Below are 17,388 nucleotides of genomic sequence, written 5' to 3'. Positions count from 1 at the left end.
GAATGTAACCCCTTCAGATATCTACCCATTGTAATTGGATTGTATAAAAAGAAGTTCAAACCTCAGTCTTTCATTGGCTGATTACGCCTTCCATCAGACGTCAATCCAAAACCTCCTGACGATTCCGCCTCCTTGAAGTTACCTATTTGACAACATCTAAACGAGCTCACGAACGACCGGAGTCTATTGGCTCAGACAGGCGGTTAAAAACCCCATTTCAGCCAATCGGAAGTGGATATCACATCATCGGCCCAACAGCAATAGCTTCCGGTATCCACATGCCGAAACATTTTGGTGAAGTGCGAGTAGCTAGGTAGTTGCTTCACGCTTTTTAAATTACCTATATGGTGTTTAAATTGAGAAAATACGGGTGAGTTCACCTTTACGTTAACGAATATATGTTATACACCTACACAGCGTAGAAGTGATGAGAATCAACTCGTTTCCCATGTTATTGGCTAACACGATAGGTTGCTTTCGTTAGCTAACGTTAGTTTACCACTAATACCCATCTACCGAGCTAGTTGGCTACCTACCATGTAAAACTGCGGTTAGCCAGTTAACTGTCGCATCTACAAAAGCGCACAGTGCTCTCCGTTAATTAACTAGCTGGTTAGCAAGTTGAATACCTTAATGACGTCGCTGAGCCTTTCAGCTAAAAAGTTTTAAAGTAGCTAACGTTATGTAGCTACGTTTTTTTTTTAGTTTATCGTAGATCATTAGTGTATATCTAGCAATTTGGGTAACTAGCTAACATGCTGTGGTTGCTACACTGTTGGCTGAGCGAGAACCTGGGTTGAACGTTATTTCGATGCAGGCTGTCTTGCCTGGAAATAACGTCACCTGATAAAGTTGACAGGCTAACAATACAATTCAGATTCAGGTCTGCCTGTTAGACTGCTACATTTTGTGGTTTGCCTAATTTAACGTTGGCTAACTTGTAAAATTAACATTTTTGTCATATTGTAATCACCTGTCCCTCATCTAAGTTACCGCAGCCTTCAAACATAATCGGATCCCTTAAAAATCGCCTTGTCAGTTTCACTACACTTGTTACAGTACTCCCAGCAAGCTGGCTCATGTCAGTTTGCCTTATGTATGTAATTTCCATTCGTTAGCTGTATATCACAACAATCCTTGTAAAGTTACCTTGCTAACGTTAGGTATAAAGTAGCGGTACGTATAGTGCTGTGCAAAAGTCTTAGGCACGTAAGATTTTTCACAAAATGTGAAATGTGCCACTAAGACTAAAGAAAGAAAGTGGCAAACTAACACAACCTTCCAGACCCTCCAAACATTTTTTGTAGGCATATGCTCCAATGCATGATAAAACAACTATACCAAACAACTGAACAAAACAGGTGGTAATCATTAGCAACATAAGCAGGTTTAACCACAGTTAACAAACAGAAACACCTGTGTAGAGGGAATAAAACTGGGTGAGGATCAGCCATACTGAAAAGGTGAGGTTGCAGAACAGTTTGCTAATCTTACAGCATGACAAGGGTGAGCATAGAGACACGACACAAGGTGGTCATCCTGCATCAGCAAGGTCTGTCACAGACAGAAATTTCGAGGCAGACAGGTGTTTCCAGATGTGCTATCCAAGCTCTTCTGAAGAAGCACAAAGAAATGGGCAAGGTTGAGGACCAGAAACGCAGTGGTCGGCCAAGGAAACTTAGTGCAGCAGATGAAAGACACATCAAGTTGATGTCCCTCCGCAGTCGGAAGCTGTCAAGCAGTGCCATCAGCTCAGAGGTGGCAGAAACCACAGGGACCCTGGTACACCCATCTACAGTCCGGAGAAGTCTGGTCAGAAGTGGTCTCAAGGGAAGACTTGCAGCCAAAAAGCCATTCCTCAGATGTGGAAACAAAGCCAAACGACTCATCTATGCACGAAAACACAAGACCTGGGATGCAGCACAATGGCAGCAGGTGCTCTGGACCGATGAGTCCAAATTTGAAATATTTACTCTAGAAGAAGGCAGTTTGTTCGTCGAAGGGCTGGAGAACGCTACAAGGATGAGTGTCTGCAGGCAACAGTAAAGCATGGTGCAGGTTCCTTGCAGGTTTGGGGCTGCATTGCTGCAAATGGAGTTGGGGATTTGGTCAGACTTAGCGGCCTCCTCAATGCTGAGAAATATGAGCAGATTCTTATTGATCATGCAATACCATCAGGGAGATGTCTGATTGGTCCTAAATTCATTCTGCAGCATGGCAATGATCCCAAACACACAGCCAGAGTGATAAAAAACTATCTTCACCAAAAAGAGGAACAAGGAATCCTGCAGCAGATGGTGTTGCCCCCACAAAGCCCTGATCTCAACATCATCGAGTCAGTCTGGGATTACATGAAGAGACAGAAAGAATTGAAGCAGCCAAAATCCATAGAAGAACTGTGGCAAGTTCTCCAAGATGCTTGGAAAAACCTACCTGCCGAGTACCTTACAAAACTCTGCAGGAGTATACCTAAGCGAATTGGTGATGTTTTGAAAGCCAAGGGTGGTCATACCAAATATTGATTTAACTATTGATTTTTCTGTTTCATGCACTTTGTATGTTGTTAACACATACATTAAAAACTATTAATTTTGTTATTTTGAAAGCATTCTGAATTTACATCACTTTTTCACAAGTGCCTAAAACTTTTGCACAGTGCTGTACATCAAAGTAATGTCACGTTTTAGACCTTCATATTCCCCTGTTTTCCTGATTCAGAGCCCCATTTATAAGAAGGATCCTTTAAAGCCTTTCTCCTCCTACCTGGCCACCTTTCTGCTGTCTCTCCTACCCACGCGGCCCGTGAGACGATGGAACCGGAGCTGCTGACCGAGGTGCCGGCGGCCCTGAAGCGTTTGGCGAAGCAGGTGGTGCGGGGATTCTACGGGGTGGAGCACGCCCTGGCCCTGGACATCCTCATCCGCAACCCCTGCGTGCGGGAGGAGGACATGCTGGAGCTGCTCAAGTTCGACCGCAAGCAGCTGCGCTCGGTGCTCAACACCCTGAAGTCGGACAAGTTCGTCAAGTGTCGCATGCGGGTGGAGACGGCGCCGGACGGCAAGACGACGCGCCACAACTACTATTTCATCAACTACCGGCTGCTGGTCAACGTGGTCAAGTACAAGCTGGACCACATGCGGCGGCGCATCGAGACGGACGAGCGGGACTCGACCAACCGCGCGTCCTTCCGCTGCCCCTGCTGCTTCAGCACGTTCACGGACCTGGAGGCCAACCAGCTCTTCGATCCTATGACTGGTGAGGAGGGGAAGGGGTTGTCGGGGATGCTATAACTATCCTTTATGTGTTCCCTGTTTCTCATGGTTTCCTTCATAGGTGTTTGTTTGCCAAGTGTGCTCCCACAGTTCACTCCCACAAAAAATGACACTTTTCACCAGCTCAATTAAAATTTGTGCATGCAGCCCGGAAGCACAGGAGCATTTATAGTGTTGAAAACAGAGGCAGGCACTAGCTGTCGAATGCCTAAAAGGAGCCATCCATTCCTTTTCAGTTCACTGTTCTAATTCCCCCTTGAGCTGTTGACCAAAGAGATTCCTCAAAAACTATAAAGACAGTCCTTTCTGCTAAGCTCCCTGAACAATAAGAAACCTTGTTCTGTCTGTAATAAGTCAACTCTGTGGTAGATAAGAAATCCCATTCTATGTAATAACTTTCCTGGCCGATAAGAAACTCAGCAGTAACTGTAGTAATTCAGTATCTCACAGTTAAAGCAACCTCCATCTGCAAGCTAACTGAGACTCCAGTGCATGGGTAGAATACAGACTACGGACATAAACTGTTCTGCTCCCCCCACCACCATACCCACTCTCATTGTATGCTTGTACCCATGGTATATTTTCCTGCCCCTGGCAGAATTCCCTTGACTGGAGTCCCCCAGCGACACTCCTCTCCCTCTTCCCCATCTTTGTCCTGGGCTGGAGAGGTAACTCCGCAGTACATGTGCTGAGATTGAGGGTGTCTGCTGCATTTGTCTTGTGCAGTAATGCTGTGCGAGCTCTACAGAGGGCACGCCGTGCACAGCTTCTACTGGAGCTGGTGAACAGCCGTCGCAGTGTGGGAGAGCACCACCTTCACTGAAACATGCCTGGCCAGAAACGCAGAGAGCTGTGTCAGAGCAAATGGGCAATGCCTGAAGAGAGCACGGTCGCTGTAATTTATTCGTAATTTATTTGTGGTGACTCCGGAAAATGGGCAAAAACGGACATCAAGCAGGATGTAAAGCTCACTGAGCCTTGCCACAAATCTCTTGATCACACTAGATATTTTGGAGCAAGGCCAGCTGTACTGCGAAGCTTTATTGATCCGCCCCAAGCCAGAGGGTGAAAATCGGCCAGCTTTGAACCTGATTTATAGGCTGATCTTCATCTGTCTTCACACGTCTTTCACAGGGGGGATTATTCAACAGGGGTGTTTTAATAGGATTAAAAACTGACAAAAATGCTCTGTGAAGAGAGTGATTTAGTTTCACCTTCCCACTCCTCCCCAGGTGACAATAGTGTTGGTAAAATGCCATAGCAACGTTGTTGATCTCCAGATGTGGAATCTGAGTAAATGCAGGCTCTATGGGCTGACCGGCCCTCAATTCCACCCAAGATGGGCGTGTCTGTGAGAACTAGCTCTGCCTGACCTGTGTTACCCATATTTATCGTCTGATCTGTATCATTGCTGTGATATCAGGTTTGGGCTCTAGGTGGCAGTAGTGTACAGTGGATCCCTGATGTAGGGGCCAGTGTGGGACTTTTTTTTTGATCCATCTCCCACCCTGTGGCACCCTGCACCCTGTCTGTTTCTGCTATGGCTCATACCGTGGCCACCCGCACCTGCGTCATCTTGTCCTACTCCTGGCCGCAATGCAACGTTGCGCAAAAAAAATGTCCGATGCCTGCCAGCAGCAATACGTTAGCCACAAGTTAAACATGCCCAAGGCATATTTGCCATTTCTGTCCGTATCAAAGCCATATGTTATATATCTCGGCAGCAAAGTAGCTGTTTAGTATTGCAGCTCTCTGTCATCCTCTGTCACACTGTGACAGTATTGAGTGGATGCCAGTAAATGAGCAGGATGCCTTCTCTTTTTAAACAACATTGCAGCAGTTAAATTCAGTAAGCACCTTGCTGAGAGCTTACCACAATGGGCTGTCAATACGGGAAGTTAAAAAGGTGCTGCTGAAGGTACCAAAATCCATTCTTTTCATTGCATTAAAGTACATTACAATATGTTGCGTAGGTTATTGGTGTACTGTCCAGTCAGAGCTCTAGGTGGCAGCATAGGTCAGCCTGAAGTCAGCAGCAAAAGCAGTATGCAACATTACCAGACATGATTTTGCTGATGTAATTGTGAAATACATTTCATACAAAAGTCGCCTGTCTGCCGACTCCCTTCTTTCCTGACCTCTTTCAATAGTCCCAAGGCTCCACATATTTTTCCCAGTATTTGTCCAAGGCTCTGCCCTGACGCATTTACAGCTTTAATGGAGAGCTCTGTCATTCGTAAGCAGAGTCAGTTTTAAAGAAGTAATCCCGCTTTTCACCCCGCAAGTATCGTTTCCAGTGTGGTCAGTACGTCTACCATGCTGAACACAACAAGTTTGGACACAACAAGTTAAGGAGAACCTGTGCCACACGTTCCCGGAAAAGCACTCTAAATGTCTGTTGAAATCATCTTAACTGTACTGTATTTGCAGAAGCAAAGGCTTTATGCTTCAACGTGTTTTGTGAAAATGAAACACAGAGGAGGACGTGTTGGAGTAAACTGAGACGCTCTTTAGTAAAAGGCCAATTCTGTAGGAGGGAGAGGGCTGCGGTGCTGTTCACCAGCCCTCTGGCCCCCCTCCGTTTTCTGACGGTGGTGGGGGGGGGGGGGGGGGGGGGGTTAGAGCAGAGCGAACTGAATTGCAGCAGAGAGGGGAAGTAAACCCGTATGTCCACGACTGCACTGTTGGTGGCACCAGACGGTGTACAGCAGTGTACTGCCTCCGCTTCCCCTTTTCAATTCCGATTCATGTGGTGGAGGCCTGGAGGGTGTGGCTTCAGGATGCGGACGCTTTAATGCTACCTCCCCGTGCCTCTGGGCCCAGATGAACCCGTTCCCCTCTGCGCTCTCACACGCTCAGTTTAACCACTTTACCCTCCCTTTCCCCCCATATGGCACAGAGCATTGATCCAGCCTGCTTCTAGAGATGGGGCCTCACTCAGCATGTCTTCATGTATAGCTGAATGCTAGCAAATGGTGTAGTGTATTGAATTCTGACCGAGCAGGTGAATACGGCCGCATTTATACCGCTCGGCCTTTGTGCATGTATTGTGTGTGGTTGTTACCAGCTGTGGTTTCAGGCCTGACACACGGCTGGTAACTAAGGCTATAGATACCAGATGTCATTCATGGGCAGGGGGCTGGTATTGCAGAAAATCTCAGATGCACACAGTAGTACATGGATGTAAAGTATTTTTTCCTTGGTGCTCTCTCTTTCTCTCTTCCTCCTCTCTCTCTCTCTCTCTCTCTCTCTCTCTCTCTCTCTCTCTCATATGGATGTTTCTGTTCCACACTGAGTGATCGCACTCTATGCTGTGAGGTCCACATCTGCCTTTCAGCATTGCGCCATGTATAATTCACCTGCACCGTAGTTCACCACGGTCCTCCTCTCCTCGTCTCTCCCGGAATTATTTACCGGGCTCGGAGTGACAACGCAGTGCGTGAGTGAGCGAGCAGGCGAGCGAGAGGCCGCATTTCTCCAAGCGACGGCAACAGCACGCGCTCCTCCGCCGCGCTCTCGGCGGCGGCCGAGTCGTAACTCACAGTTGCGCCCCTGCTCCGCGCCCGTGAGGCAATAGGGAGTCTCACCTGCACCCAAACACACAGAGCACCCCCGCCCCCCTCCACCCCACCTCCGCTGCAGAGAGCTTTTGGCTTTTCAGTCCCCGGGGTTTGTCAATACAATGAAATATTAAAGTGGAAATGAGGAGTTTTCAACTTTAAGTAATAGGCCACGCTCACCGAAAGAGGATCTTGTAAAAATACCGGGCTACACTGCGGAGAGGCAGAGTGAGTTTACAAGTCCGTCTTAATCTAATATTCTGCTGCAGCATAACAAGCTCAGAAAGATCCTGCCCCTGTCCCTGCCCCCCCCCCCAAAAGAAGCTGTTAATTAATAAATGGGCTGCTTGTTAATTCATTGAGTACATAAAGCTAGTGATAGTACATGGGCCACAAGGGAGCTATGATGCCAGAGCCCTTAACGTGCTGTGATTATTGATGCTCCAAAGCCTTCATTTATTTATTACCTTTTACATCGGTGAGCACAGGGTTGACAGCTGGATGGGTAAGAAATGTAAGAAAACATTGCATTGGCCCATCCAGGTGCTGCATCCATACTCCTGGTGAACTGTGAAGTGAGCTGGGCCGAATCATAATGGCCACCTTATAGATAAAACATTGGAACATGTACCACATTGTTCGACCTCTTTTATTAATCGGTGGAAATGTTTGAAATGACCCCTGACTAATTCCGGAAAAAGACAGTCCTTTTTTCAGGAAGTAAGCACTCTGTAACAGCTGCAGATCGTTCTCAGTGAAATTGGTCTGTGTTTAACTGTGAGATGGTGGTCACCTTAGCTGTGACTGCAACATGAGGTACAACAGCACCTAAGCAGTACAACTCATTATAGTAGTTAACGACCAAACTAGGAGTGCCTTCATGTACTCGTCATACAAATAAAGATTTTTTTTTTTAACCCCCTCATCCCCCTCCCACCCCATCAAATTATATCTGCTTTTTCTAAGAATTCTTATTTTTTCTCTGGGAACTACTGAGTCATACAGTTACTTCGGCAGATATGTTTTGATTGGTTTCATCGGTGAACAAAAGGCCATCAGTAACTGCTTGAGGCTTGCACCCCTGTGGCTGCAACATGTGTTATGGAAGGCTCCGGACCGGACCGTCATTCGAGCATTGGGGACTGAGACCGGACTCTCCCGCCACGGCAGCGCCTTATTGTCGGTAACGAACAGCGTTGTCCGAGCAGCGTACTTTCCACTCTGGCCAAATGGCGGGATTTATTTTTCCGCCTCAATGAATCTATTTTGGTCAGAACCCCTGCCAAGAAGGTGCTGGAATTGGCAGGCTTACGTATGTGTGTCTGTGTGTGTATACACCCCCCGCCCCTCGGGTCTCCGGGCCAGCCCAGTGGTTACTGAGAGCGGTCAGTCTTCTCAAAGGCCGGGACAATAGGGCCTGTCATTCCTTAAACAAAGACTGCATGGCACCAGTTCCTCTGCCTCTGAACAACCGGTTATATTGAGTGCATAAGCAGTGTTGTCAGTGGGCCTAAATAATGTGCATGCACTTCTTAGACACAAACATCGGTTTTAAAAGAGAACAGGGAAGGGAGGGTCTCAGCGGGACGGGAGGAGCAGTTTTAGGAGCATGAGTCTTTCAGGTATCCAAAAAGACAGCCCAAAGGGGCACTTACGTGACGGGTTCTAAGTTGCCCTCGGTGTGCTTTAAGTCTTTCGCTCTCCATATTCCACAAGCAGGGCCTACACTGTACAGCCTTGTTGACAGGACTGACAAATGAAGTTTTATCGACTGAGCGTAGGCTAATTTATTTATTTATTCCTCTCTCTCTCTCTCTCTTTCTCTTTCTCTCCGCGCCTGGACCGAGTCCAGAACGCCGTGCTGCATGATGACATCACTCCATTCTGCAGCCCTAGACGGGACGCGATCTGCGCCCATTCGTTTGAGAGGGCGGTTGGCATCCGGGGAGGTGTGGGCGCGGATGGCGGCTCGTTTAGCCGCTCTTTTCTCCAACAGGCTTATCTGGAGAGGCTGAGCCGGCCCGCACTTCACCTGTTGTTTTGCCAGTTTTTACCTCTGCGTATTTTCAAAAGGAAATTCGGGTTTGTTACCTTCAAAGACACCTTCAGAAGGCAGCGGCCCCCTTGTGGAATTCAACCCAGCAGCCTTCTGGTTTTAAATCCTAATCTCTGCACCACACATAGCCGCCCACAGGGGGCGGTCAACCAAGCCAACTCCCACAGTGCATAGATTTACTTGTTACTTTGCACACTTCGAGACGGCCCCTGTGGTGGAATCTGCTGGCCTTTCCAGCATTCTTTTTGGATTGAAGAAGAGGGGGGCGGGGGGAGGGTTAGGTTCACTGGTATGGAGAAGGGCTGGTGGTTTGCCCGCAACATTTCTCCAGGGACTGAACATTCCAGGTGTTATGGGAGCGCCTCGGAGCTGCCATATTCATTTGCATTTTGAATTTCATATCCCCAGTACGGCCCTCAGCCAAGTAATAAATACTAGAGGTGGAGAAGCGGAGCATCTGACTCGGAGAGCTGGGTTTTATAGTGGAAGGCAGTCAAAGGCCTGACAGGCAGCCGCTGTTAAACACATCTCGCCGTCCGCTCGAGGTGACGACATAAAAATCCAGAATGAACTGCTGTATGGGTCCGGTTTGGGTACAGCCAGAGGTAACTCAGAGGTGTGTGTGTGTGTGTCAGTGTACGTCAGTCATTCAGAGGCTAATTCTGTGCTACTGCAGGGCCCGTGCTGATGTCAGCCTATTGCCAGAATATAATGAGCCTGGAGTCTTCAGGGTGGGAGACGGGGTGACGTAATGGATTCACAAAAGGATGGTAGCTTCCGGACGGTTCCGCATTGTGTGAAGAGTGGCTGGACCCTTCCGCCCCTGTGGGGACTGATTCCCCTTACTCCACCACATTCCGCTCTGTGCAAACACCCCCCCCCCTCCAAATGAAGATGGTCACGACGAGGGGGTCGCAAACAGGTGCTGCCTTTCCGTGTGAGTCAGAGACGCGGAGAGCGAATTAGATTTGACCGGGTGGGAATGCAAGCGGGGCTGGGTAATTGGAATCCTGCTGATTTCAGTGGCACTCGGAATAACGCCGAGCAGCAGCCCGGGGTGAAGCCAGGTTACAGAGAGGCTCTCCCTCACAAAAACAAATACATCTCCTCACACACGTGCATGTCATTGATTATACACGCCACATAATCTATCAGACCTGCTGTATCCCTTACGTGTAATTCATATTACTTCTGTATCCTTCATGCTGAAGCACCGTATCCTTAGAGGAAAAAGCGAAAGAAAGTGAAGCTGGTCTGAGAGGTCTGGGATGGGTGTTTGGGTTTCATCGATTAAAGCTGTGAAGACTCTTTGGGCGGCTCGTTAAAGCCGAGCTGGGGAGAGATGGGGCACAGCCGCCGCTGAGGCCGAGATCAGAGCCACCCTGGGGTTCTGCAGGTGTCTGGCAGAAAAGCACATCTTCCGTCTCATTCTGGCTAGCTTTGCGCCTCTGCCTCTGCCCCTCCCTCTGCCCCTCCCTCTGCCCCTCCCTCTGCTCCTCCGTGCAGGTTGAGGCAAAAGGAATTTTACCAGGTACATGGGGAATTTCAGGAGCATGTGCAGATATAAGTATAACCTCATATATTTTTATTTAAAGTGCTGTATTTTTTAAGTAAAAATGCTGCAAGGTGCGCAAGGAGAAGGAACCAGGAGAGAGACAAGTGGACAGAGGGGGGGAAATGCCTCACTCCCTGTGGGGTGTCTTTCACACACACGAGCATCATTTGATGTGGTTGCCCAGAAGCGCAACCTGAGTGTAGTGGAAAATAAACAGAGAGAAATATATGTATATATTTGTACATACATACACATCAACATATGGTATGCCTCTGCTTTTTCACTGGCGTTCATGTCTGCAAAGCTAAAAAAGAAAGATGATTTAATTTGCCGCAGAAGATTCCAGAAGACACCGGTAATAGCCCTGGGCTTTGGTAGGACGAGCTGCACTTATGATTGGTTTTGTTCGGAGCAAAGCCTGTGATTACCTTTGATTTCAAAAAGACAGGCTGTGCAATTAAAGGCAAAGTGCTTTCCTTTCTGCTTCCCCTGACATTGACATATTGCATAGAGGATATGGCAGGTCCTCTTTATTGCCAGCTTCTAAAAATGTAATTAATCTGAGGCGTGCGTATGTTTCTTATTTAATATGCAGTACTGTATGAAACAATAGTTTTTTCTATTATCGTAAATGGTATTGCTATATTGAGAACATTTCAACAGATGAATATTACTATAGTTAACTGAAGACGGGAACAATATACTGATCATTAAGTCTGTATAGGGCCCTGGGAGCAGATAGTGAAGGACTATGGTGAATTTAGAAGCCTTTGGCAATGTGTCTATATCCAGCTCTCTGACACATCTCATATTTTTATGCGAGCGCGTTTGTCTAATGTTTGTTTTCATGTAAGTGGAGCTGTGAATGTGTTTGATTGGCTGGGACTGGTTTTCCCTGCTGTTTATTTTCTGCGTTCCGCGTCCTTGTGTGGGTCCTTGGCGTTCAGATGGAAACCGTTCTCCCTCCCAGCCTCCCGAACCCGGCAGTCTCGCTGGCGTTTGCGTCCCTCCTGAAGCGAAGGTTCGGTAGAGGCGGAGCGGGTAAGACGTGCCGGCCGCCCACGTCCGTCTGTCTGAGCGGGAGAGTCGAAAAAGCCACAGATGGAATCGGGTGAAAGGGTTTGCCATCGGAGGCTAAGGAAAAGCGATCAGACGTCAGGGCTGCCGCTTTTAAGGGCGGACTTTCCTTTCAGAACTCGCCGTGTCACGGACTCCTCGTCCGCTCCTCACTTGGCAAGCCGGACACACCCACAGTGTGCTTTATAGAGAAACCTGGCCCTAGTGATGTCCCAGTTATGTCTGCTCATGGTATTTTGGATGTCTTTTTAAAGGGATGACAAGGCACGGGGAATTAATGTGTCTGCTGCACTGTTTGAAGTCTCATTGGTGGTTCCTCTAAAACCTGCTCAACTCCTGGTGGGTTGGTGTGCACGCTCGCTTCTATTTTCCGTACTAAATTAATTTCCAAAAAATCTTTGTCATCTATATAGAGGGGAAGAGCCCTGGATTAATGGCAGGATAAATCACTGATATTCATTTTCCTGTTTGACATTTTAAGGAAATGCAGGGGTTGTGCTTGATCATTGGAGTGGTCATTGATCATCTGAATATTTGATGTTGGCAGCCACAGAAAATCTGAATTTTAAATCATTTTTAAAGCATGCCTCTAGCTCTAACTGGCAGGGGAGCCACCTGTAATTTTGCACCGGGGGAAAGAAACAGATGCCCGTTTACACTGTGTGGTCTGGGGGTGTGTTCAGATGCTCTGTGGCCTCCGTCTCTCCATCATCTTTGTGTCAGCCATGCTGGAGAACTTAAGAACTTCACTTGCATCTCTGGAACCACCCCCTCCACCCAGAATGTAACCAAAATGGTAATGCCACTGTCTACGCCTGAATGATGGTGTGCCATTGTGTTTTGTAAGACCCCTACCAGCCCTGTGTTTTGTAATACATGTAGGTTTTGTAATACATGTAGGTTTTCAGCTTGCCATATGCTTGTCCTGTACCGCTGTGTAGAGTATTAGAATGAGCTTCTGCTCCTCCTGAATGCAGATGAGAGGGTGGAGGCCTGGGTGCAGACAGTGGCCATGCTGGTCAGAAGCTCTCCTTGTTTCAGCATGGACTCCTGCATTGCCTCTTCTGCAAGGCCCAAAGTCCGTTTCCAAACGTGTTGGTGCTTTTAGTCGTAGTTATCCAACTTTGGGATTGGAACAACATCACTGATGCACCTCTGGGCCTCTGCCGCAAGTCAGCCCCCACCAGCTTGTCGCAATCAAAAGTGTGACAAAAATATTGTGTCCATAAGTGTCTCTTAGCGGGACCCTTTCATTGAAACATTTTCTTTCTTTTCTGAGCTCCATTGGGAATGAGATGCACACTGGAGGCCCATTGATCCAGATCAAGATATAATAATAATGGGCAGACCACTTGAGGGAACCCTGTGACACCTAATATATTATTAATGAGCAGTATTGATCCTGCGTGGATGTATGGCTCATTTTGGATGTGAATAGGTCTCTTTCCTGAACCCGCTTTACTCACTTCCCACCCCCTCCCTCTCTCCCTCTCGCCTCTTCCCTCCCTCCCTCCCTCCTCCCCCCTCTCCCCCTCTCCTCCTCTCCCGCAGAGACCTTCCGCTGCACGTTCTGTCAGACGGAGGTGGAGGAGGACGAGTCAGCGCTGCCCAAGAAGGATGCGCGGACGGTGGTGGCGCGCTTCAACGAGCAGATCGAGCCCATCTACATGCTGCTGCGCGAGACGGAGGACATCAACCTGTCCCACGACCTGCTGGAGCCGGAGCCCGCCGAGATCCCCGCGCTCAAACAGAGGTGCGGGCCGTCACCTCACCGTCCAACCGCTGCGTACTGTCCAGCTGATAGCGCCATCCAGCCACTGTGTACCTCACGCTGTCACATCACCCTATGCATTACATCACATTATTGGCATTTAGCAGACGCTTGTATCCAGAGTGGATTACATAGGTTACAGTGTTTACATGTTATCCATTTATACAGCCGAATATTTACTGAGGCAGTTCTGGGTTAAGTACCTTGCCGAAGGGTACAACAGCAGTGCCCCAGCAGGGAATTGGACCAGCAACCTTTCAGTTATGAGTGCTGCTCCTTACCACTATGCTACACTCCCGCCTTCTGCTATGCTACATTGCCGCCATGATAATATATCACATCATATAATGTAACTGTCACATCACTTTATACTGAACAGTGTAAAGTCATTGTATGCTTTACAGTGTCAAGTCATTGTATGCTGTACAGTGTCACAGCACTGTATACTGTATGTTGTAAAGTCAGTGTATGCTCTAAACAGTCACATCCATGTATACTGTGCACTGTAAATTCACTCTCTGTTGTCCTGTGTGTCTCTTGCAGCCGAGAGCGTGCGGCACAGGCCACGGCCGGAGCTGCGGGGGTGGGGCCAGGGGCGGGCGGGCCCCACCAGGAGGCATGGTCGACGAAGGGCTCCTCGTACGCGGACCTGTACACCCAGAACGTGGTCATCAGCATGGACGAGCCGGACGAGCAGCGCCGCCAGGCCGCCGAGGGCAAGGCTCCCAAAGAGAGGCCCGTGTGGCTGAGGGAGAGCACCGTGCACGGGGCCTACAGCGAGACGGACAGCCTCAAGAACCGTAAGCCGCCGTGCAGGACCGCAGAGAGCACTGCCAGAGCTCTGGAGTTGCAGCTCTGCTGCAGAGAACATCATCCGTAGCCATGCAGCTATGCTAAAGAGTATAGTCACAACCATAGAATATAATGCATAGTGCATAATGTAGAATATAATAAAGAACAGTGTGATTTTTATATTGCACTTATTTCAAGTACCAACATCTCACTGCAATTTACAACTACAATTAAAATGAAAATGGTAATCAGAATCAGACTTTATTGGTGAAGTACGCTTTTACACGTACAAGGAATTTGACTAGTGCTTTCATACAATGTCAAGGTGACAGCAACAAATACCATCCAGCAGGACACATGGAATGGAATGTAAAGTCATAATGTGGCAGTACGGTAATAACATAGTGATAAGGAGCAAGACTCCAAACCGAAAGGTTGCTGGTTCAGTTCACTGCAGTTGTGCCCTTGGGCAAGGTACTTAACCCCCAATTGACTCAGGAAATATCCAGCTGTATAAATGGCTAACATGTAAATACTGTAACCTATGTAAGTCACTTTGGATAGCAGCACCTGCTAGATGACTACAAAGTAATGTAATAATGTCATGCTAGAATGAATGAAATGACAGTGCAGTTTGTATTCCTTGTTACTCCAGCTGGAGAAGACTTGAGCGGTCTCCGTGAGGCCGAGGCCGGGCGTGACTCGCAGCTGAACGAGAACGAGGAGGTGATGCGCGCCCTGCTGATCCACGAGAAGAGGGGCGGCGCCGCCACCGCCAGCGGGGCCGGGGCGGGGGCTGGGGCCGGGGCCGGGGCCGGGGCCCACCTCGCCCCCGCCAACGCCAGCGACTCGGAGAGCGACACCAGCGAGTCGGACGACGACTCCCCGCCGCGGCCCCCCCCAGCCCACGCCGTCCAGCACGCCCAGAGGGAAGAAGAGGAGGAGGACGACGAGGACGAAGAGTTCGAGGAGGTGGGGGAGGACGACCCCGTGGTGATGGTGGGCGGGAGGCCGTTCTCTTACCACGATGTCAGCCAGCGCCCGGAGCTGGTGGAGCAGATGAGCTCGCAGGAGAAGGAAGCCTACATCGAAATGGGCCGAAAAATCTTCTCGAACATGTTCTTCTGAGCCACTCTCTGTTTTTCTGTTTTCTTTTTTATTTTAACCAGTGAAGATGAGTGCGGAGCATATTAGAGCTGTACTCTAAAAACTCTCACTTCACTTCCTCTGAGAATTAGCCTTCAAGTGCAGAAGGAAGGCCTCAAGTCATGGTTGAAATGGTCAGGCAGTTTTTTTTTCTTTTAATTGTGGTGGCAGTTTGTTTAACATTCCGTTAGAGTGGACTCTTGCTAGAGCAGTATTTCTGAATGTGTTCACTTAAACCACTCAACATTTTCAGGATACAAAAATGCCAGTTTAGTTGTTAAATTGTGTCATTTTAGCTCTGAAAGGCAATTCCCATAATTTACTAAAGTCTCTTCTCTCAAAGCACATATAGATGAGAGGCAGAAGTCACTATACACTTGTACATACACATACTTTTGTAAGAAGGTTTCAAACATTTGAGGAGTAAGACCCTAAGAATATGTTGAGTTAAGTTCTGTCAAAAGACGTACCTTATTTTATGTTACATTTCTGGTTTTGTCCGTTATTAAAAGTGCTCAGAAGTATAACTGACTTTTACATACTATCCAATGGGATAGCCTCAATGTTTTGTGACAGTTTGATATTGTTTCAAATGTCAGTAGTTTGATTGAAACACCCTGAAGCTCAGCACTGAGCAATGATCAGGCAGAATGTCCTCTTTCCTAATGCCAGCATATGAATTATTCCTACCCTCATGTTTATATTCCAGATTCTTCATTTTTCAGGTGTCCAGTTGATAAGGTGTGCCTTTGGATTAATGAAGAGGTGTTGTGTGGATTTTAAAACTCATGTTCAGTGACGGTGCTTAACACACAGCAGATTTCAAAGTTTAAAGTCCTGTCTCCCTGAGGTGGAAATAAGTCTCTTGTCTTCTCTTTCCTCTTTTGGGAGACTCGCTTGCCATAGGTCAGGTCATGCTGTACACAAGGTGAACATCTCTGCCTTTCATCCTTTCTTCATCCTTTCATCCAGTCACCTCCCCATCCTTTCTTTCACCTCTGCTCTTTGTTTCTTTTTTTTTTTTTCCTTGGAAAATGTAAAGAAGTGAATATTAACTTTGAGGTTACTGCAATAACCGCTAGAACAGGGCGACCTGCTGAATCAGTGTTATCTGCCCCGCGTGGAACGGCGAACTGAAGCTGCTGCATGCGGGGGGGGGGCTGACGGGCGGACGTTTAAAAAGCCTGCGTTTCTGAGCGACAGCTGGTCAGAGCGAAGCCCGGTGGATCCAGATCAGACCGGCACAGCTGCACGCTCTCTCTGCGTCTTCACTTCGGCAGGGTCGGCATTCTCCCTCCCCTCTACCACTGCAGTGTTTAACAGTACAAGAAGACAAATATAGATATGAAAGGCTTTAAGAATAATTATTGCATTTTGTATTTATATGGGATTTGCTGCAAACTTCTTCATAAACTGTATAGTTGGATTGTTTTTTTTTGGTTTGATTTTAGCTTCATTATTTGTTTGTCTGCACAGTGTGTGTATCCTGTACGGCACATAAAACGCTTAGCTCTCTCGTCTCACCTTAGCTCTCTGTAATGTAATCTTTTCTGCTGAATTCTTTGATAAAAAATAATCCTGTGACAGACATGAATTTCTGTTCCTGAATTTGACTTTATTAATAGCTTGGAGTCTGACGGCAATAAAAAATCAGCAGTTATTTGTTCCTTAAGCAGTTTAAGTGCCTCGGTGTATTTTTGAAAATTGCTTTCGTCTGTTGCCTTGAAAATAAGGGAAAGTTGGATTTGGGCTTTGGGAATCCGATTAATTACGCGTTCTACTGCAAAGGAGAGGTGTTTTTTTTAAAGTCTGTGTATAAAAGTAAGCTTATTTCTTTATATTAACCAGAAGAAAAAAAATGTTTACAATGGTGACAGGTTGCTCAGAGCATTTGGCAGTTTGATGGATGGTGACAACAGTAAGAGAATGTAGAAGTGAAGCCACACCCACATGTAAATCTTCAGCTGCAGCACACCGGAGCAGCCGTAGAGTTCTATGGTTGAGAGGAGGGCTGGGCTCAAATTTTGATCCGAGCGCTTGAATGTGTCACATCTGTGACTTTACATGGCATTGTTTTCACGAGAGTTATAACCATCTGCTACAATTGATTATCACCTGTATCAGGGTTTTTTGAAGGTGTGATCCTGGATCTGAGGATG

At 47.6% G+C, this 17,388-nt stretch overlaps 1 protein-coding gene across 2 annotated transcripts; it reads left to right on the top strand.

Moving 5' to 3' along the window:
* Nucleotides 1-281: 281 nt before the first annotated feature.
* Nucleotides 282-16,864, top strand: gtf2e1 (general transcription factor IIE, polypeptide 1, alpha). 2 transcript variants are annotated; one of them, XM_036545293.1, is made up of 5 exons: nucleotides 282-370; nucleotides 2,808-3,255; nucleotides 13,072-13,273; nucleotides 13,835-14,091; nucleotides 14,739-16,864. In XM_036545293.1, the coding sequence occupies exons 2-5, from the start codon at nucleotides 2,811-2,813 to the stop codon at nucleotides 15,209-15,211; spliced, it is 1,377 nt and encodes a 458-aa protein (XP_036401186.1). In that variant the 5' UTR covers nucleotides 282-370; nucleotides 2,808-2,810; the 3' UTR covers nucleotides 15,212-16,864. The 2 variants fall into 2 exon arrangements, with proteins under 2 accessions (XP_036401186.1, XP_036401185.1); XM_036545292.1 differs by having other exon boundaries at nucleotides 2,719-3,255.
* The last annotated feature ends 524 nt before the right edge of the window (nucleotides 16,865-17,388 follow it).

Source organism: Megalops cyprinoides, chromosome 14 (assembly GCF_013368585.1).
Source record: "Megalops cyprinoides isolate fMegCyp1 chromosome 14, fMegCyp1.pri, whole genome shotgun sequence".
Taxonomy (NCBI): domain Eukaryota; kingdom Metazoa; phylum Chordata; class Actinopteri; order Elopiformes; family Megalopidae; genus Megalops; species Megalops cyprinoides.
The sequence above is the reverse complement of the archived record's forward strand: the minus strand, read 5'-3'. Positions and strand labels throughout refer to the sequence as shown.

Excerpts from the sequence above, each read along its gene's own strand:
- gtf2e1 (XM_036545293.1), top strand. The coding sequence starts at position 2,811 with ATGGAACCGGAGCTGCTGACCGAGGTGCCGGCGGCCCTGAAGCGTTTG. Across the intron at positions 3,256-13,071 it reads GCTCTTCGATCCTATGACTG|AGACCTTCCGCTGCACGTTC; the intron begins GTGAGGAGGGGA and ends CCTCTCCCGCAG. Across the intron at positions 13,274-13,834 it reads ATCCCCGCGCTCAAACAGAG|CCGAGAGCGTGCGGCACAGG; the intron begins GTGCGGGCCGTC and ends TGTCTCTTGCAG.